The sequence below is a fragment of the Nannospalax galili genome, unplaced genomic scaffold (assembly GCF_000622305.1).
Source record: "Nannospalax galili isolate Female #2095 unplaced genomic scaffold, S.galili_v1.0 scaffold488, whole genome shotgun sequence".
In the NCBI taxonomy this organism is placed as follows: domain Eukaryota; kingdom Metazoa; phylum Chordata; class Mammalia; order Rodentia; family Spalacidae; genus Nannospalax; species Nannospalax galili.
In genome coordinates this window covers 1,867,602-1,889,365 of record NW_008360316.1, presented here as the reverse complement: position 1 = coordinate 1,889,365, position 21,764 = coordinate 1,867,602, and the positions used below count along the sequence as shown (strand labels likewise).

Sequence of the window (21,764 nt, the reverse complement as noted above, 5' to 3'; positions counted from 1 at the left end):
AAAAGTCTTCATTACAACAGATTAAGTAATAAACTCATACTATGACTGACCTTAGCAAGTTGGTGGATAATCATAGGGATGAGTCCAGCATCTATCACAGCCTGAACTTGTTGCTGATTGCCTGCTGTTATGTTAGAAAGGAACCAAACGGCTTCCTGTAGTGAACAAAACAAGAAGTACTTCTAGTGGATAAATTACCTTTAATGTTTTTATGTTTTTCTTTAGCATTTTATATATTCAATAACAAAATCACCTGATGTACTAAAGTGTCTGTATCTAAAACCTTACTGGTTATGTAAGACCTCCCATTTTATTTATTATTATTGTATGTATATGAGTCTGGTGTTTACATGTGAGTGTGGGCACATGCACATACAACTTTTGGGAATTGGTTCTCTCTCTACTGTGGGCTTCCAGGGATTGAACTCCAGTTGTCAGGCTTGCCTGGCATATACTTTTGATCATTGAGCCACCTTGCCAGTGTCCCAGTAACCTAGTATTTATCTATTCAATAATCTATAAGCCTACTGTAAGCCAGGCATTACTTAAGCACTGGTGATACAGCAGTGAACAAAACAAACCAAATCTTTATTGGTGGAATTAATGTTGCTGTGCATTAGCTTCTTCTGAAAGAGACAATAACAACCACACGAATGAACTTTCCAAATACTGTCAAAACTACTTTTAGTAAAAATGATTCACTTTATTTTAAAAGCTGAGGTGGGGAAGATGGCTCAGCTGGTTGGTTAAGTGCCTACTATGAAAACATGAGGACCTGAGTTCGGATGCTCAGCACCCACATAAAAAAGCACAATGACAGGCATCTATAACCCTAGCTCTGAGAGGAGAGACAAGTAGATTCCTAAAGATCATCTGTCAGTCAGCCTAGCTGAGTCCAGGAGTTCCAAGCTCAGTGAGAGATGCTGTCTCAAAAAATACTATAGAGAGTGATCAAGAAGGGTACCTGAAGTCAACCTCTGGCCCTCCATGAGTACATGTACCTGCACACTTCTGCATATACATGTATTAATACACAAAAACTTTTACTCATTCAAATATTTCATAGATGTTAAGGATCTACTCTTTATTTTTTCTTTGGTCTTTTTGAGACAGGGTCTCCCTGTAGCTCCAGCTGTCCTGGAACTCACTATGTCCAGGCTGGCCTTGAACTCACAGAGATCCACCTGACTCTGCCTCCCAAATGCTGGGATCAAAGGCGTGTGCCACCACACCTGGCTAAGGATCTATTCTTAATGGGTCTACGTAACACAAGTATCACAGTAACATAAAAGGATTTATAAGTCACAAACAGGCTTATTGTAATGTTAGTGTCAAGTGCATATTTTTTTTCTTCTCTACAATTGAAAAAGTTAATTGTACATTTATTCTACCACTCAACTGTTTAACAACTTGTCAATTTGTGTTTACAGTAAATGGAAGCTTACTACACTGTTCCTGTAAAATTTTTGTAGGTTTGAAAATTTTCTAACTAAAATGCTGAGGTAAAAAACGATCAAGTCAGTAAATCCTACATCTAGAAATAACTGCCCCAAAGTGTGAGAGTCTGGCTTCTTTCTCTTCACCAGAACAATGCATCCACAGAATGTGATCTTTTCAAACACTTTTTTGTGTATGCATGAGTATATGTGCCATGAGAAATGTGTGAACACCAGAGGACAACTTGTGGCTCTCTCTCTATCATATGAGTTCTGGAGGTACAATGTGGGTTTGTCAGGTTTGGCTTACCTGTTGAGCCATCTGACTGACAGCTAGAATGTGATTTTTTTTTTAAAGACTAAAAAAGAAATTTAATTATGTGTATGTGTGTCTAGGTGTGGTTATGTGTACCCTCCAGAGACAAGGCATTAGGTCCCCCAGGAGCTGGAGTCACAGGCAATTATAAGATGTGGTTGCTGCTCTGGAAGTGCAATAGTGCTCTTAACTGCTCAGCTCTTAACTCTCCAGCTCCTAGAATATGATTTTTGACAAAGTTTTCTTTAAGGATCTAAATCAACAGGTTCATAAATAGTAATGAGAGCTTGGGTGTGTGGACTAGTAGTACAGTGCTTGTCTAGCATGTACAAAGCCCTGGGTTCAATCCCTAGCAAAACAAAATAGAACAGAAGTCAAATTATAGTGGAACAATTACAGAGAAAGTTTCGACACAGAAGAAATGATGAATTCTGCTGAGTTTGGGGAAGGTAGTATTTTAGGCACATAAAACTACTTTAAAGTAAATGCGAATTGAGATACTATTTCATACCTAGTAGGAGGCTATAAAATTTTTTTAGTGAAAAATAAATCTAATTAGATGTAGAGAAGGTGAAATTCTAATATACTCTTTTGAGAATGTAAAATAGTCCAGTCATTAGGGCAAATAGTTTGGTGGTTCTTCAAAATGTCCCATACAATTACGATGACCCAGCAACCTCTAGCTACATCAGAAAGGAAATGAAATCAAGGAGTTAAACAGTACTGACATCCATGTTCATTGCAACATTATTCATAATAACCACAAGATGAAAACAGCCCCAGTGTCGTCAATCAACAGGGGAATGGGAAAATGTGGTGCATACACAAGAGAATTATTTATTCAGCCATAAAAATGAATGACGTTAAGACTAGGGAGATGGCTCAGTTAGTAAACCTCTTGTTATGCAAGCGTGAGGACCTGAGTTTGGATCCCCAATATCCATGTAAAAGCTAGGTGCAGCGGTGTGCATCTGTGACCCCAGTGCTAAAGGCAGGGGGAAGAAACAAGAGGATCCCTAGTGTCCACCTTGCTTTGAAACGTAAGGTGAAAAGCAACTGAGAAAGGTACCCAATATTGACCTTGAACTTCCAGGTATACCACATACACACTAAACATGCTAATACATGCTATCAAATGAATGAACCCTCAAAATATGTTATGTGAAATAAGTCAGACAAAAAAGACATAGTTAATAAGATGTAAACAAGCTTAAATTTTAGAAAGAACAATTTTTTTTAATGATCTTTGAATTTAGGTACTACATAGTAAGGTCCATTCTTATTTTGTAGGGGATTAAATTATTTACTTTTTAGAAATATCAGCTGTTGGCCAGGCATGGTGGTATACACCTTTAATCCCAGCACTCAGGGGGCAGCTACAGGTAGATCTATTTCTATGTGTTGAGGCCAGCCTGAGCTACACAGTGAGAGCCTGTCTCAAAAAACAAACATTACAAACAAAAAAACTCAGCCACTCCAGTGGAACACTTCACATGTATTTTCACACATCACCTATACTAATTTAATTTTTATTGTTCAACCAATAAAAATGTACACAGTTCAAAATATTTTCTGTTCTGTGATGATGAAAGTAGCATGTACAAGAAACAATTACATGGTCTCTGAATCCACATCTTCGCTGCAGTGATTGCAAATGAAGTAACATCAGAATATCAATAAGCAGACAGCTACAAATATACAGAAACAGCACCAGCCTCACCTTATTTATTTTCTCTTTTGGGTGTGATAAGAGGTTTGGGAAGTGTGACAGGACATCACAGTTGAGGACGACCTGGGTCTGCTCATCAGTACCAGTCACTATGTTGCCAACCGCTCTGAGGGCTGCAGTCTGGGGTGGGGATAAAATGTTTTAACTATGTATATAATGAAATGGATTCTGTATTCTCATAATCCTGAGAAAATGTGAGGGGGAAATGATTAACATTTATTTCATTCCTTACAACAAAGACATAAGCAAACTTAATTCTGAATTTTAAACCATAATCTCTTGATTAAATTTTTTTTTAATTAAAAGAAAATTAAAAATCAAAGTTTAGATTTTTTAAAACAGCTATTCTTATCCATTTCTAAACTGGCACCACAAAGAGATTTTCATATAGACCCAAGCAGGCACACATTTGCATTTAGAAAAACACTTTGATAGAAGTGTGACATGTAGATCTAACGCACCTCTCTATCAGAGCAGGAGACAGAGCTTATGTCGTTAGAAGGCTACTGTAATTATCTGAGACAGAAAGTTAAGGAGTTAGATTGGAAACTTAAATGAGAACTGAAAGAATTTGGTAGCAGAAGGGGAGTGAAAGGAGGAATGTAGGCTCCACCGTAGACCATGCTGTTCCCTGAAAGGGAGCACCAAAGAAAGGCAATCTGTGGAAATGAGTGATCTCATTTCTGCCTGGTGGAAATGACAATGGAATGCTTAAGGATATATGTCTAACAGCTATATGACTGTGAAACTCAGTGAAGAATTGAGGAAATCAACAAACCTGGCTGAGAAGATAATTGAGGGCAATCTTGAGGATGAGTGTTGGTAGGCATAACTGAAGCTTGGTTGCATAAATTAGGTGGTTTTGGAAAACATAATTCTACGCAAGAAAAAAAAATACTTACTTGAACTTTTACTTCCTGGTGGCTCAGAAGGGGCACAAGGAAGGGCACAACCCCTGAATCAATAACCATCTGTATCTGCTCGTTACCTCCATCTGTCAAGTAGGACAGAGCCCAAACAGTGTCTACAAGAATCTATAGGAGTAAAAAGAAAAAGAGCCCATTGAATGTTTTAACTTGGTGGCAAAGGCGTCATGTATGTGACTGATCTGTTAAATGGTATACATCTTATCTTTCTCTCATCACTTAACCCAGATCACTCTTCATAAACATGAGACAAGACATACATGGGACACTTCTTTTCCACTTTCTGATTTTCAATATCAGATAGATAAAAATAACGGGCCGGTGAGATGACTCAACAAATAAAGCACTTGCCTAGCAAGACTGACAACCTGAGCTTGATTCCTGGAAACCATGTAAAGGTGGAAGGAAAGAACGAGAACCAACTCCATAAAGTTGTTCTCTGACCACCATACATGTGCAGCACTCAAACATACAACACACACACACACACACACACACACACACACAGCTAAAATTTTAAAATAAGAAAATTCTCCTTGGGCCCCCAAACTAGGTACTAAAATAATCATATCATATACTCTATGGACAGTGTGAGGTCAATACATTGTGCTGCTTCAAGTCTAGAATAACCCCAAATAATCATCTATCCATTTTACTGGTTTTCAAATGTGTTCAACAATACAAAATTTCAGATCATTAAAGTGAACAGGTTAGAGAATGGCTAGGCTTTAACACAGGCCCTCAAATAAAAAGCATGAAATACAAATCACGCAGAGCTGAGCATGATGCACACCTATGGAATCCCAGTATTTGAGATGTGGAAGCAGGACAACAGGTGTTCCAAGTATCCTTCGGCTACATAGTGACTTTGAAGTCAGCCTGGGCTGCATGAGACCCTACCTCAAAAAACCCAAGTAAATCATGTCCTCATCCATCTGAATTTTTCAAATAAAAGAAAACAAAACCAAATAGAACAACAGGGTGAAATGTGGTGACTTGGTTCAGGCAAGAAGCTTGACTATGGTTCTCCTATGGTCTTCACAGAAGAATACACAAATTGCTATCATCTCATGTGAACCCAGAGAGCTTTCTATTAATTACAGCATCCAAATTAAAGACATGTTGCTGCCCTAGAATAACAGCAGCTACCCGAATTCACATAGCCTTCAAGAAAGCATATAGATAAATAAGTAGCAAATAAAACTACATATACTCTATACCTTCAGAATTACTAAGAGTCAAGAGAATACAATTTCAAATTATCTATGAAAGAAAGAAATTAAATACTAGTTTTGGTCTAAAGCTATTCCAAGCCTGTATGAGCTGAGAAGAGGGAAAAGAATGAGGAGTTGGTTGGGGGAAGGGGAGACACAGAGGGGAGAGGGGAAAAAAACAAACCAATGAGCTCAGAGTTGCACCAACACTAAACACCTTTAGAAAAAGCAATATGGAAACTTACCACTACATTGTTTCTTAAAGTAGATACATAGACATTATAAGACATGAAAAGGAGTTACCCTATAACTGGGGGGACACTGGCCTTTCTAGATATCATAAGCTAATGGGAAAACAAACAAAAAACCCTCACTTCCAGAAATGAATTCCCTCCCTCTCTAGCAGCTGTTGACCAGGGGTCCTGTAGACCCTCAAACAACACTGGCCATTGCCACTGCTCTTCGTTACCCACCAGAACTGGATAGTAAGACCCTATTGCTGAAGAGATTGCATACACAAGCTGTAGAACAAACAAGGAGAATCAAGCTGGTGCAGACTTCAGAGCCTCATCTCCATTGGCTAGCGTTCAAAGTGCTGAAAGGTGCTATGCAAGCTACTAGAAGGAAAAATAATCCATCAACCTTACTTAGCTGTGAATCATGTGAACTACGTAACTGACCTGACAAAACAGGCCCACTAGCGTAATAGTGGCACAAATACTACGGGAGTAACCAACCACTCTTCAATTGGATTTAAAGTCCACTTCCTAGGATAGAGCCCATATCTGACATTAATATTAGGCTTTGGAGCCTGAGGCTAGACAGATCAGGACACAGGGGAGAACCTAATACTAGCTTTCTACTAAACGGTTATTGTATTAAACTGATTCTTTTTAAAAATATTATTTTTATTTGATATATATGAATGTATTGCCTGCATGTATGTAAGTACATTACTGTCATGCAATGCATACAGAAGTGAGAAGAAGGTGTTGGTCGCCATGTGGGTTCTGGGAAATGAACCCAGGTCCTCTACAAAAGCAGCCAGTGCTCATAACTGAACCATCTCTCCAGCTCCTAAACTGACTCAATGAATTACTGTTCTACCCATAGAATAATGCACCTCTCAACTCTCATCAGAAAAGTTTCCTTTTGCACAGAAACCCACAACTGGCAGAGAACAAGAAGCTATATACAGAGCACTTATCCATGAATAGGACACCTATATTAAACTTCTGACCCCTCCCCACAAGGCTCTGGGATCATTGTCCAAGAGGGGGCAAGAATATTCTAAGAGCCAGAGGTTTCCACAAAGAAACAGAATCTTCCAGACAGCTGGCCAATTACTTATATGAAGTCACAACAATGGGGACAGCATGCCCAAGTCCTATACAAGCTAAAACCAGGAAAAAAAAAAAAAATCCCAGTATAGACATGAGGAAGTGGATAAGAAGCTCCATCCCCACCTATGGAAATTATGGCAACAGATGGCAGTTGGAAGGGGCAGAAACAGTCCCTTTCAAGCACAGGACTTGTGGTAGGTTAACCAGATTCCACACTGATTTGGGAACACAAATTAGACTCTATAGGCTTTATTATATATTTTTATATATATAGATAATATATATACATACAGTAGAGTACATTAAATTGGGTGGGAGGTGATAAGGTGAAGACAGGGAAGGGGAATCTAAATACCAACAATTATATTGTATGAAAATTGTAAACACTTAATAAAAAAAATAAAATCAAAACAAAAATAAAACAAAAACCTCCCAAAACAGACAGTAAAAAGAGTATTAAAAAGTAAAAGGCAGCCAGGCATGGTGGCGCAGACATTTACTCCCAGCACTCGGGAGGCAGAGGCAGGCAGATCTCTGTGAGTTCGAGGCTAGCCTGGTCTACATAGTGAATTCCAGGACAGCTGGGGCTACAGGGAGACCCTGTCTCAAAAAGACCAAAAAAAAAAAAAAAAAAAAAAGAAAAAGGTACTCAACAGAACAAAGCTAAAAGTCTCCCAAAATACCCAAAGACATTGTAAAACAAGAAAATATACAAAGTAAAGAATATAACCCATAGATTATTATATAAAATGATTATAGAGTTGAAATCAAACTTGTTTACTGTAGTGCTAGGGGTTGAACCCAGAGCTTTGTGCATGCTAGGCATGTTACTCTAACACTGAGCTACATCCCAACCAACTCTACACTGGATACAAAAGACATCCTAAAACAAATACGGGAAGACTAAAAATAAACGGAAGAACAAAGCTACACCAAATAAATAACAAAAAGAAAGCAATTCTTATAAACATGTACTGAACTGTATACCCTGGTCATTTTAGGCCCAATACTCTTAGTAGGTTCAAAGAAAATTATGTAAATTACATAAATCAGAAAAAAAAAAAAACTCTTGCAAGCTTTTCTATATGGAAATTTAATATCTGTTAAACAGCTCCTGGATGAAAGAAAAAAATAAAAAAATCGATTAAATTTCTGAAACACTGTAATAAAAATATGCCATCAGAGATCTATGAGACTTATTTAAAATCAGTAGAAAGAAAATTCATATTCAGGCACGGTGGCACATGACTTTATTCTGAGGGCTTGGGAGGCAGAGGCAGGCGATCTCTGTGAAATACCTGTTGCAAGTTGGTTAGGCCAGCCTAGTCCACATAGCAAGTTCCAGGGGAGCCAGGGCTACACAATAAGACCCTGCCGCTGCCTCAAAAACAAAGAAAGGGGGAAAAAAAGAGAAAATTCATAGCCTTAAAAATATATACAAACCTAAGGAAATATATACAAAGCTAAGGAAAAATGCCAAAAAAATCCAATGGATAAATGGGCGACAAATATGAACAATTCATTTGCAAAAAACAAAAATGCCCCTTAAATAAACAAAATCTCCTCTAAACAAACAACTTTTCTCTAATGAGCAAAATGCAGATTAAAACAGTTTCTCACCTAGCAAACATTTAAATGTGACGAGACACTAGGCAAGGCTGTGAGAAGAGTCACTCCTATACACTGATGCTTGGGAAGCAAAATGGTCCAAATTCAAATCAGGAACTTTGGCAATATTTAACAAAATTACAAATGTATTTGGATCCAACAACCCTGCTCCTAGGAATATACCATGAAAATGTACCTCTAATAATATGAAAATGCACAAAAGTATTCAATGCCATATTAGTATTTGTAAAATTCAGGGATGACCTAAATACTTGTTAAAAGTGAGTTTGAACAAACTATGCCCACAAAATGATATTCTGTCTTGCCCTATGATGTTTTAGGGGATGACTAAAAGAATGTAACTTGGTTTACCTTAAGTATATCCTACTATTAGCAAAACCTCATCGTTTTTCCCAAGTAATACATACAGACTTAGATAATGAAATATTCAAGGATTCTAGATTGAGATTAGTTACTGGTTTGCAGTGGGGTTTCTACAAAAAATATCTCAAAGGCTTGTGGGGAAGGGTAAGCTATAGAGCTTGCTCGCTCGCTCTCTCCACTATGTGTGTATATAAATATGTACGTACACACACGCACGCACATACATACACACACATACACACTTACTTTCAAGGCACTGTCACTTCAAGGATTCTAGATTGAGATTAGTTACTGGTTTGCAGTGGGGTTTCTACAAAAAATATCTCAAAGGCTTGTGGGGAAGGGTAAGCTATAGAGCTTGCTCGCTCGCTCTCTCCACTATGTGTGTATATAAATATGTACGTACACACACACACGCACATACACACACACACATACACACTTACTTTCAAGGCACTGTCATACTATGCAGCCCAGGAGGCCTTGAGTTCAATACTCTTGCCTTACTTTCCCTAATGCTGGGATTGCAGGCACCAACCACTATGCTGGGCTCTTGCAGTCAGTCTCTGTTTCTCTTCATCTGTATGTGGGTGGATGCATACACATGTGTATACATACAAGTAAAAGTCAAGAGGACAACCTTGGCTGTCATCCTCTGGGACCTTCTACCTTTTGTTTGAGATAGGGTCTTTCACTGGCCTGGAACATCACCAACTAGGCTAGACTAGCTGGCCAATGAGCTTCAAGGATGTACCTGTCACAGCCTCCCTTTTCTCTTGCTATCCCTGGGATTACAGGTGTATGCTATCATGCTTGGCTGTTTACTGGAGATCCAAATTCAAGTTATCACATTTGTAAGGCAAATGCTTTATCAAATGAGCCATCTCTCCAGTCCCTCAATTGCTTTTTAACATAACAGGCTTAACAACAACAAAATCCTATTTTACACATACTAACAAATAATATCTTGTTAGGCACCATTACTGAATACTGCTACAAGCAAGTATTGCATTTCCCAGAACATCTTTGTTTGTGGAATGTTAAATCACACAGGATTCAGAGACAACTACTGTTCAACTATCTTGCATGAGGCATTGGCTCTCAAGGTCTGGACATTTCAAAGAAAGGACTAGTCCTTAATCAGCTACTGTGACACAGTCTGAGCTAACAATTTCTTTGCAGACTTAAACTCTGAGATGCACCCGAGGGTTCATATAAGCTATTCAATTTATGGGAAAGGCCACCTCCTTCACTCCTTGGCCATGCTTATCTGGAAGGGCTAAAGATTGTATTGGGTAACTAAAGTCAATCACATGGCTGACTCCCAAGAAAATCCCAAGAAGGAAAGGTTCAGGAGCTCCTTGGTTGGAAATACTTCTGACATGTCACAGATCACTGCTGTCTACATGACTCTAGTGAAAAATAACTGGAAGTTTGTATCTGTCCTGGCTTTTCTTGAACCCCACTTTATCTGCCTTTTATATTTCGTGACTTTGGTCTGCATCCTTTTGCTGTAAAAAATTACAAGATGAAATAGCTTTCTGAGTCCTGAGTATTCTGGCAAATATTCTAACCTGAGGTGGTCTTGGGAATGCCCAAGACACTTGGCACTAAAAATCAAGTCCCAGCACATTACCAATCTGCTACACTGATAATTTCATTTGTATTGGTAGTAAAATAATAGCTTTCTGAGTCCTGAGTATTCTGGCAAATATTCTAACCTGAGGTGGTCTTGGGAATGCCCAAGACACTTGGCACTAAAAATCAAGTCTCAGCACATTACCAGTCTGCTACCATTGATTAATTTCATTTGTATTGGTAGTAAAATAAGCTGGTATCAGATGTTATATGACACCGAACTCTCTAGGCCTCTCAATTCATAAGTGAACAAATTCACAAAGGGCAAGAAAACCAGATGCTCTAGAACTACAATAGCAAACTGCCTTTAAGCAACTCATCAGATTAAAAGCAAACACAAACTGACCAAGTCAAATTTCCCCTCTGATTCTAACACCAAATGAGGTTTTGTTTCTAACACCTCATAGCAGACAATAGTACAATAGTCTAAAGTCTAAAACCCACCTGTCTCCACAAACTTCTGCCTATTCTCCATCATTCTCACTGGTTGTCTGTCATCTCATAAATTCTTAACTCCTGCTGCCCTGTACCACTTTCTGCTGCTGGTTATCTGATGCACCCACCCCTAAAATTCAAGTCCTAAAGCTGACTTCTTTTCTTTCACCATGCATATAAAATCCAGCAAACTTTTCATCTAAGATATCGAGATCTAGCATCTCAAGTCTCCCACACCTTCTTATTCCTAATTCTCAGTATTAATGCTGGCTAATTATCTTTCATGCCTACCAAAACCCACCACAAATCTACCTTCGCAATTTCAGTCTTTTCTTATAAAATGTGCGTTATTCATCTATAATACAATTTTGATCACTTATTCCAAACCTCACTAGCAGCTACGTATAAAAAAAAAGCATGTGACTCCTAATGCTTCATCCAAGATTGTGTATGGATCTTAAACTATATTATCTCTGCCTTATCTGTTTCAAATTGTGTCTATTATAACTTAAAAGAAACAGTAGGCTCGTGGGAAGGAGCTGACATGAGATTATCCTTCAGAATGAGCTTTATTAGGAGAGAGAGCCAACATGTACAGCATGATAGGAGTCCTGAAGGAAAGAGTCTTCAAAAATCCCAGAACAAATGGAGTTTCTGATTCTTGTAGGTTTCCAGAGGGGTGGGCAGGATTCCTATCACTTGACCTAGTCTGACCTGGCCTATGCATTGAGGTGGGTTACTAGGCAGGACCATAAACTTATCTTGCTGATGCTGGGCTACAAGGCCATAGCACAGTATGCTTTCCTAACAACTCCTTACAGGGGAGGGGGTGCTTTTTCTGTCTAGGCTTGATTCATAGTAGGTGCATGTCAGTTCTTCGTCCTAAGGGACAGATGGGGTCGGGGTGATATGATGATTTCTGCGAGAGAGAGAAATGTAGCTAGAGGACTTGTGATCTAACATCCACTATAATACATTAATAAACTTCTTTATCAGTTCTTCCTCCTTTGCTTTCAGGGCTCAAATGCAAGGAATTCCTTAAGGTCCTATCATTAGTGCTCCTGAAATATAGCCTTTCCTATGCAATCTTATTCAATGTCCCTGTGTTCATCAATCCCTTATATACTGACAAATCCTCAATCTAGATTATATTTCTGTTCCTGGATGTACTATCACAAAACAAGCTTGAAGTTCTAGTTACTTTATCTCAATATTCAAAATTGTCCTTTAACTTTTCCTAGTACTAACTCAAGTTCATACCTTCATCAACTTCCTTAAGCCTAATTCAATGGGAAAATAGTTCTGCCTACAAAAACATTCCCATTCTGTGTCCAGCATACCTTTTCTTATCTGTTACAAATAATCTGTGCTCCCACTCTCTAAAACCTCTATGTAGTCTTGAGTTAATATCCATCCCCATGCTCCTGAAATGACTCTCACCCTAACAAAAAAACCAAAAAACTCATGCCAGTTATAGGACTTCAGACAAAAAATACCAATCTTACAAGGCTTTTCATAAATGGGTTAACATATGAAAAGTGCTTGACACAATTTAAACCCTCAATAAACACCACCATCTGTCACAATAAACACCATTTCTGTCAGAATTTCCTTCTCTTTATAATGGTTTTATGTATGAGTCTTTTTCTTTTGCTTTGTTTGTTTGTTTGAGACAAGGTCTTATGTGATTCAGGCTGGTATTCAAGTCCTGATTCTTCTCTGCTTCCCAAATGTTATGATTACAAGTGCGTATCACCATATCTGGCTGTTATAATGCTCATTTCAAATGCGGCTTTCTTGGTGATATTTCCTAACCTGGCAGGTAAAATGATCTGTGCTTCTGCAGGATAGTTTTTGTTATTCCTCTATTATACATACTCATTGTATGACCTTAGTACTTTATAAAAGTCTTGCCATGTTATAAATATGAGTTACTATACCAGCCTTCCCCCAAATCTTTTGGGGACAAGTTCTAAGACCCCACATCAATGCCTGAAACAGCAAATAGTACCAAATTCCTATATATATGTTTTCCTACACATATATATCTATGATAGTTTAATTTACAAATTAGGCAGAATAAGAGATTAACAACAACAATTAATGATAAAATAGAACAATTAAAACAACATACTATAAAGTATATTAAAACATGAATTATTTATTTCTGAAATTTCTGTCTAATATTTTCAGACTGTTAGTTGACTATAGGTAAATTGAAACTGTGGAAAGTAAAACTGCAGTAAAAGAAAATACTGTCAATAATAATACAAATAAATTAACTACATGCATGTTATAGTATCACTAAAATTAGCATTGTTGCTGACTAAATAATTAAAAATATAAATTAGGGGACTGGAAAGGTGGCTCTTGCAGAAGACTTATATTCAAATCCCAGCACCCATATGGTGGCTAACAGCCATCTATAACTCCAGTTCCAGGGGATTCAACACCCTCTTCTAGGCCTCTGCAGCACTGCATGTAGGGGTGCACTTACATACATGCAGGCGAAACACTCATGCACATAAAAAAAAATTTAAAAAAATATTAGGGGCTGGAGAAACAGCTCAGCAGTTAAAAGCACTGACTGCTCTTGCAGAAGACTTGGGTTCGATTCCTAGCACCCACATGACAGCTAACAACTGTCCTAACCCCAGTTCCAGGGGAATCTAATGCACTCTTCTGACCTCCGTGGGCATTGCACAAAACAGGTGCACTTCCACACATGCAGGCAATATACTCATACACATAAAATAAAAATAAAATATTAAAAAAAGAAAAATATTAAATATATATAAATAAGATCAATCTAATTTAACCTTACTCTCATTCTCAAAAATATATATACACCTATATATTGTGGGACCTTGAGACATTGATAAACTATACTCTGACACTTATTTTAAAAACTTTCTAGTCCCATCAAGAGCAAATTCCATACCTAAACTTCTGTTTTACTTACATTTATGTCCGTATGATATATGAGGACACATAAGGCTGGCAAAATCTGAGAAAAGAAGATAAACAAACATTATCTTTGTAAAATAAAAACAAACACACAAAAACTAATACATACTGTTTGAAAAAAAATGAGAAATTTGTTTGAATCTATTAGGAGAATGATGATCTGATAAATTCAATCTGAAAAGCCAAAAGGAATACTTCAAGTGTCCCAATAAAAACATCCAAATAAATCTGGGAGATTAATATTCCTTAAAGAAAAATCAATAGTTTTCAATAACCTTTATGACATAAAATACTAAACAAAAAGAACGAAGTAATTAGTATACAAGTATAAAGTTACAGTTCAGTAAGAAAAAAATGACTCCACACTGTCACTACCTAAATTTTTTGAGTTCTGTTTTCAGTTTAGTTTTTTGAGACAGGATCTTACTATATAGCCCTGGCTGGCCTAGAACTCACAGAGATCTTCCTGCCTCTGTTTCCAGAGCATTGTAATTAAAGGCGCCACTATACCTAGCCCTCATAATTTTTATTCAATAAGCTACTGAAGTGAAATGAAAGCTTTTGACCTCAGCTTTAATAAAAAAATTCTAACCAGTCAAAAGCATACAGCTTTGTTGAACTCAGGCCTTACATTATCTTTTAAAAATCTAGGAGCAATTAAAAAAAAATCCCTCCTTAGGGAATCAAGTAACTACCAGAGCATAATAAGAAAGGGTGTGGGTAGCAGACACCGGATAAAGACATGGATTATAAAGATACAGAGTCAATTGCAGTCAAGCGGATAAAAGTTTTATAGGATTCTTTTAAAATTTCAGGACTATCACACTTCTAAGCACACTAATTTTATCAGAAATCAATGGACTGAATATAAGTTCATTTAAAGGTATTTGCATAAGTCACTAGTTTTATATGCAACAACCTCTTATTTCTTAACACCAAATCAGTAAGGCAATATATTAAAATTACTGTTTCTTTTTCTCCTTTATTAACTGAATTCAAGTTTTCTCTTTATGAAAATAGTTATAAAAAATAAGCATTAGAACAGATTGATATTCTTTTTGCTACTGTACAACACTTAACTTTTATTTCACAGGGGTAATTAAATATAGTATGTTACTTTACAAAAAACCAAACCTCACACCGGCAATGAAATCAGTACATTCATTATTTCCTTCCCTGTGCATGAATACCTTAAGTATAAACATAGGGAACATGGGAGAATATACCATCTGGCCTTTACAATTCTTCATTTACCTCCTGAACTGTCTCCATAGGCGGTGGGGGGTCCTTATTCCTGCAGAGATTGACAATGACCCATGTGACGTTCCGAAGGAAGGTGATGGGAATGGAGGGGTTGATGAAGGACAGAAGAGGTTTGACAACTCCCAGTGATATGACATAATCTCTACATTGAGGACCATCACCTACAGAAATGAAAATTGTATTTAAAAAAAATTAACACTCAGGATGAGAAAGTTTGAAATGTATGCAATGGCTCATGTTGGGACACTGATGTTCTATGTTTCCTCACCATTACTCAGGACATCAAGTTTTGTTTCTCTAGATTTTTTGATTTGGGGAACACAAATTTAACTTACCGCTATGGATACAAATTGTAAATACTTTTCTACTTTTACACTTAAGAAGTACCACCTTAAAAGTATTTATGAGGCAAGAATACAGTCAACTCACATCAAACTCAGAGGAAACATAGTATGTAATGGCTATGCCAATGTAGGAAAAAAGTTAAATTAAGATTCTGAATTAAGATTCTTTTCAGACCTAAATTCAACTTACCTATAATGTTTCCCAAAGCCCACACTGCTTGTTCACAAACATTCTGATGTTGTGAATGGAGAAGTCGCAAAAACAGTGGCACTGCATCTGTAATAAGGAAAAACTAGTATTTAAACTGGAAAAAATGTTGAATTTATAGATTTCAAATTAAGGAAGTCAAAACAATAGAGTCTGGTATACAATGTAGTTGTGTAATTAGAGTTCACGGAATAATTGTTACAAGGATATCTAAAAATAACTAATTTCAGTACTTCGCTAGTAATATTTGAGTAAAACACCATCAAATAGTGCCTAAAGTTTGCTACTATGTCATCAACTTTTAAGAAAGTAGCAGCACAAAAATCTTTCCTATAATTCATTTTTTAAAAAAAGTTCTTATCCCCAATATGTACCTTAAAACATGATACCTTATTCAACGTAATGCAGGATTAACCAGAATTGATTAATCAGGACCTATCTTAAAGAAAAATAATCATTGTCTTTCTTACTCTTTACAGAGTTTACACATTACACCCACTTCAGGGTAAGTGCTAGACCACTTTTTCTTAAATGTCTGCATTGCTATTTCTAGGATGCTTAGGTCTGTCTGTGCACTAACTGCATTATTTACAAAACTTTAAAACAACTCACTTTTCATACTTAAAACACAATTTATCAGTTTATGTGTACTTTGTAGTTCTTTTTTTTTTCTAATTTATTATTTTTATTTTATGTGTATGAGTGTATTGCCTGCATGCATGTGAGTGTACCCATGTTGTGCAATGCTGCGGAGATCGGAAGAGGGCCTCGGATTCCCCCAGAACTGGAGTTAAAGACGGTTCATAGCCTCCACATGTGGGTGCTGAAAATTGAACCTGGGTCCTCTGCAAGAGCAGTCAGTGCTCTTAACCACTGAGCCATCTCTCCAGCCCCTACTTTATAGTTCTTATGCAGAACTGTAGATTCACTGCTACAATCTTAATTTTACATTCCATCACCTCTCAAATATCAAATCTACAATCACTACCCATCTACTATTTTGCTACTCAGCACTCTACCCTAGGCAATCATTAAGTCTCTGCTTTCTCTATTTATGGATATGCCTATTCTGGACATTTCAGAGAAATGAAATCATACTGCGTGCAATTTTTGTTCGGTTTCTTAACGCAACCTTTTTTTTGAGGCTCTTCCATGATGTGGCACATCTTAATTATGAACAATGCTCATGTGAACATTTGTACACAGATCCTTATATGCATGTTTCATCCTTCTTGGTTTTGTTTAGGAACAGAACTATAAAGCACACAGTGACTCTGTATTTAACTTTTTGAGAAACTATTTTTCAAAGCATTTTACATTCTCATCAGTGATAACTGAAATTTACAATGGAATTACATTTTTACCACAAAAAGTAACCAAAAAATACACAATGAAAATATTCTCATCAAATTGCACTTCCTAATTTCTAATAAAGCCCCAGCCTAAAATGTGTTCTCTATTACAACTAACACCAAATCAGAAAAAAAAAAAAAAAATAGAGCTGTGCTAATTTCAGCTATCAAATCAATAGCATTAGTCCATCTTGATGTAAGCAAAAGTTTAATCACTGTATATGAGCCAGGTGTAGTGCATACCACTAATTCCAGCACTCAGGAAGCTGAGGTGGGAGTATCTGGAATTCAAGGTCAGACTGGGGCTACACAGCAAGTTTAAAGAGCAGACTTGGCTACATAGCAAGACCCAATCTCCAAAAAAAAAAAAAGAGTAAAAGAGCATATTCTCTAACATGATAGACCTGAGTTACTCAACTCAGCACACTTAGAAGATGTTAGAAACATCTGTTGTTAGGCAATAGTCTCTACCCCAAAACATGAATGTTTATTCTTCTTTGGCTACCAAAATATTTTATGATAGTTTAATGACAATTATGGAAAAGATATCAATCATTAAAGTAATATAAAATTTTATAAAGCAACTTAAAAATGTCATAATATGAAATTCAGACTTTACTATAAAACTCACTTGTCATCATCCAAACAAAACAAAGATCTGAGTAAGGATTTAACTTACTAGACTGTACAACAGCTTGAGTCTGTGCAGAAGTTCCTGATGCTATATTAGTTAGTGCCCAAGCAGCTTCAAACTGTAATGAAGGGCTGTTTAAAAAAAAAAAAAAATCGTTTTAGATATGTAACTATCATCTAAACTTAAAAACAGCCATCTTACCTGGTCCTTGAATTTTACTTTGTTATATCCACCCACCTGTTGAACAGCTCTACCTGAACATCTGACTGTTTCCCAAAGCCAGTCACTACAAACTTGCTTTTTTATGTCCACTGGTAGTTGCAGTATTTGGCCAATCATCAAGTTCCTGGACTCCTCCCTCATCCACAGACATCTAACGAAAGAGTCATGATAATTTTACCTCCTAAATATTCCTTACATTTACAGAGTAATCCAGTATCACTGGGCTAGCTGAGGCCCCTCCAACATCTCACTTGAATTCCAGCTGTAGCCTCCAGACTATTCTTAAAGCTGGACCTCAATCTGACTTTACTACTCCGTCTGGGTTACATATTATAGCTATTACAGGGCTGCATAATTCCACAGATAATACAGGACTGTTTTAATTTGGGAGAGTCACAGAAGATCTAACAAAGAAAGTGAAAAATGAATTTTCTTTTCAAAGTTGGATTTTAAAAGGCAGACACTCCCAACAGGACATTAAAAAAAAAATGATACCATGGGTAGGAATAGTATGTATGGATGATATGAAACAGATTGAGAGCTGAAGTCAAGGAGATATGTAAAAATAAAATGGTGTGTGCGCGTGCATGTATGTGTGCATGTGCGTGTGCATGCGCGTGAATGTTAGAGGGTAGGAGTAACTGTGTATCTCACATCCTAGGCTTCAAGACTTGGAATTTATTCTAAAGACATATTAAGTACAAGGCACTATTGAAAGGAGAGTGAAAGCCAGGTATAGTAGTGGCTCATGCTGTTAGTCCTAGCACTCTGAAGGCAGACAGATTGGAGGGAGGGCTGTTTTTAAAAGGATAATATGACAGAAAATGGCAAATGATATTTATTGCCCCAGACTGGAAGTGGGAAGAGTTATTTATTAAGCTGTTAGGTCTGACAAAATATTGGAAACAGAAGCCATAAGTAATGAAAAAACAAAATTACAGGCTGGAGAGATGGCTCAGAGGTTAAGAACACTGACTGTTCTTGCAGAAGACCCAGGTTCAAATCCCAGCACCCACATGGCAGCCAACAACTGTCTGTAACTCCAGTTCCAGGGGATCCGAGAGCCTGTTCTGTCCTTCGCAGGCATCGTATGGCACGGGTGCACTTACTTACATGCCGGTATAACACTCATACACATAAAATAAAATAAAAAAGAATACTAAAATATTTAAAAAAACAGAACAAAAACCAAATTATAAAACCAATGAAAGTCTTCCAAGAGGTCATATGAAAAAAAGATAAGCTAGAGAAAAATCGCTGGGTCAGTTAAGTAAATAATATAGGTGATTTTGTATAAATTATTCTTTACTACCACGTAATTTTTACAGATGGGACGTCTGAGGGTCAGAAGCCAGTTGGGTTTTGGTGAACATCAAGCCCTGGATTTAAACCAGGGCCTATACAGCTCTAAAGTCTAAACACAACCTTTTATAGTGTAATGTAACCTTCCATGAGAAACTTTCTATTTATGCTTTGGATGATGGTTACACAGGTCTGTTCTACAATTATTCATTAAGCTGTATATTGTTTTTCTGTGTATGTGCTGTTTCACACTACATCTCACACAAATGAGTCTAAACCAAAGGCTGGAAAGAAAGAATGGGAGTGGAAGGTACCAAAAAAGGGAACAAAGAATAAAAAAGAAGTCTTAATTGTAGATGTAAGAATTTAACTTTTTAATACCTGGAATAAAATGTATTTTTACTTAAATAAACCTTGTTATAGAAAATATATGACAGTAAAAAAGGGGCTAAGGACCTACAGGTAGGGGAGGATTGTGACATACTGTGGATGTAGAAGGCATTTTAAAATATTAAAAGCCCTTAGTGGTAATATTTATATACCACTATTTTTATCTATCAACTAAAATTTTCTTGTACATTCAGCAAAATATCCTGTTTCAGTCTAGATGTTCTAAATGGAAAAATAGTATTCCTTTTAGAGAATTTAAGTTCAAACTTACATTCTTCCCAGTTAATTCAAACTGATGAAGTTTAAGACATGGCTCCAAGACAAGTCTATACACAAATGGAAATGGGGCCAGTAAGTGGTATTTTCCTCCCCTGTCCTCCGCAAGACCAGCCTGCCTCCTCCCATGACAGGGGGCAACTAATCACTGGTGGAGTGCTATTAAAGATCACACAGAGGATCAGTGATCAGCTGGAATATTCCCAGGGTATGAAGGAGTCACTTAGCTCTGGAAACCATTCATGTTGACTAGTCATAAGGTTAATCTATATATAGACTCATAAGCAAACGGTGACTCAAATACTATTTGTGTTGTTTAAAAATATTACTGATAAAAAAACCATAACAAATAAAGAATGAATATATACATATCTTAGATAAAATAGAACAAGCAATATCTAGGGGCCAAATATTTCCAATAAAACATACACATACTTCAGAAACTAAATAACAGCACATTAGATACACTGAATACTATCACAGAATGAGCAAATTACATAAAACCATTTGCCAACTAAAAAACCTGGACTGGGGATGCAGCCCTGTGGCAGAACACCTGCCTTGTGTGTTCAAGGTCTAAGTTGGGGCCCCAGTACCTCATTCAAACCAAAGCCAGGCATAACAAATGCAAAACCACATTGAGCCCCTTGGTAAAATAACAATTTTAAAACTTGACTGAAAAAAGTGAGTAGGCAAATTCATACTTACTTATCATCCCTTTCTAGACATTTGACTAGAATTGGTAAAATCCCAGATTTTATTAGGTCATCAATTGGTGGGTTTCTATCACTAGATAACAGTTTTCTATAAAAAAGAAATACAAGAAATTAATTGCTACAGTTTTCAAACCATGAACAACAATAAAATACTACCACCTTGCAGATGTCAGCAAAGACACTTGAGGGACAAATCAGCACTTACCTTGCTGCCTGGACAGCACTCAACTGGACCACTGGGTTATCACTTGTGGCATTCTGCAACACCAAATGTACATTTCAGACATTAAAAATAAATCTATTTCAAAACATTTCAAAATGATAATCTAAATTAATAACATACCTGTAATATAGCTTCTAGTGTTACATTTTGCTTAAAAAGAAAAAAAGAGAGTTCAGAATTCATTAGCAAAACTATGTTTATTGTCTATCTGAAAAAGTCATGAGTTAATGTGTTATAATTATCATTATAAAATTGTTCTTAAATTAAAAAGGAAGCTCCCCTGGTTATAATGGAAATTATTTTTAAATTTTTATTTTTATTTTATGTGTATGAATGTTTTGCCTGAAAGTGCAACCATGTGTGCAATGCCACTGGAGGCCAGAAGAGGGCATCAGATCTACTGTAACTGGAGTTTTGGACCGTTGTTAGCTGCTATGTGGGTGCTGGGAACTGAATCCAGGTTCTCTGCAAGAGTAGTCAGTGTTCTTAACTGCTGAGCCACCTCTCCAGCTCCACAACAGAAATTATTTTAAAGAGCCAAGCATGGTGGCACCCACCTTTAATCCTAGCACTTAGGAAGCAGAGACAGGAAGATCTCTGAGTCTGGGGCCAGCCTGGTCTACATAGTGAGTTCCAGGTCAGCTAGGGCTACAGAGTGAGACTATGTCTCAATAAACCATACAAAACAAAAACAAAATTATTTAAAGATACTTTATAAGAACAAGGTAACTTACTGCTTTAAAATCAGCATCAACATCTGAATCTTCTAAACTTTCTTCTTGGGGAACATTTCTCTTTTTCAGTAGGTGTTCATCTCTTTTATTCTGAAAGGTAATCA

At 36.9% G+C, this 21,764-nt stretch overlaps 1 protein-coding gene across 2 annotated transcripts in view; it reads right to left on the bottom strand.

Annotated features, from left to right (window-relative positions):
• Kpna3 (karyopherin subunit alpha 3) overlaps window positions 1-21,764 on the bottom strand; it is a 68,751-nt gene that overhangs the window by 6,337 nt on the left and 40,650 nt on the right. For both annotated transcript variants that reach the window (XM_008824972.3, XM_029559579.1), the window contains exons 3-13: window positions 21,661-21,750; window positions 21,047-21,076; window positions 20,909-20,961; window positions 20,696-20,791; window positions 17,843-17,928; window positions 15,794-15,880; window positions 15,251-15,420; window positions 13,992-14,036; window positions 4,384-4,515; window positions 3,473-3,601; window positions 51-155 (exon numbers count right to left, since the gene is read on the bottom strand). In XM_008824972.3, coding sequence (XP_008823194.1) covers window positions 51-155; window positions 3,473-3,601; window positions 4,384-4,515; window positions 13,992-14,036; window positions 15,251-15,420; window positions 15,794-15,880; window positions 17,843-17,928; window positions 20,696-20,791; window positions 20,909-20,961; window positions 21,047-21,076; window positions 21,661-21,750 — 1,023 coding nt within the window. The remainder of the gene's footprint in view (window positions 1-50; window positions 156-3,472; window positions 3,602-4,383; window positions 4,516-13,991; window positions 14,037-15,250; window positions 15,421-15,793; window positions 15,881-17,842; window positions 17,929-20,695; window positions 20,792-20,908; window positions 20,962-21,046; window positions 21,077-21,660; window positions 21,751-21,764) is intronic.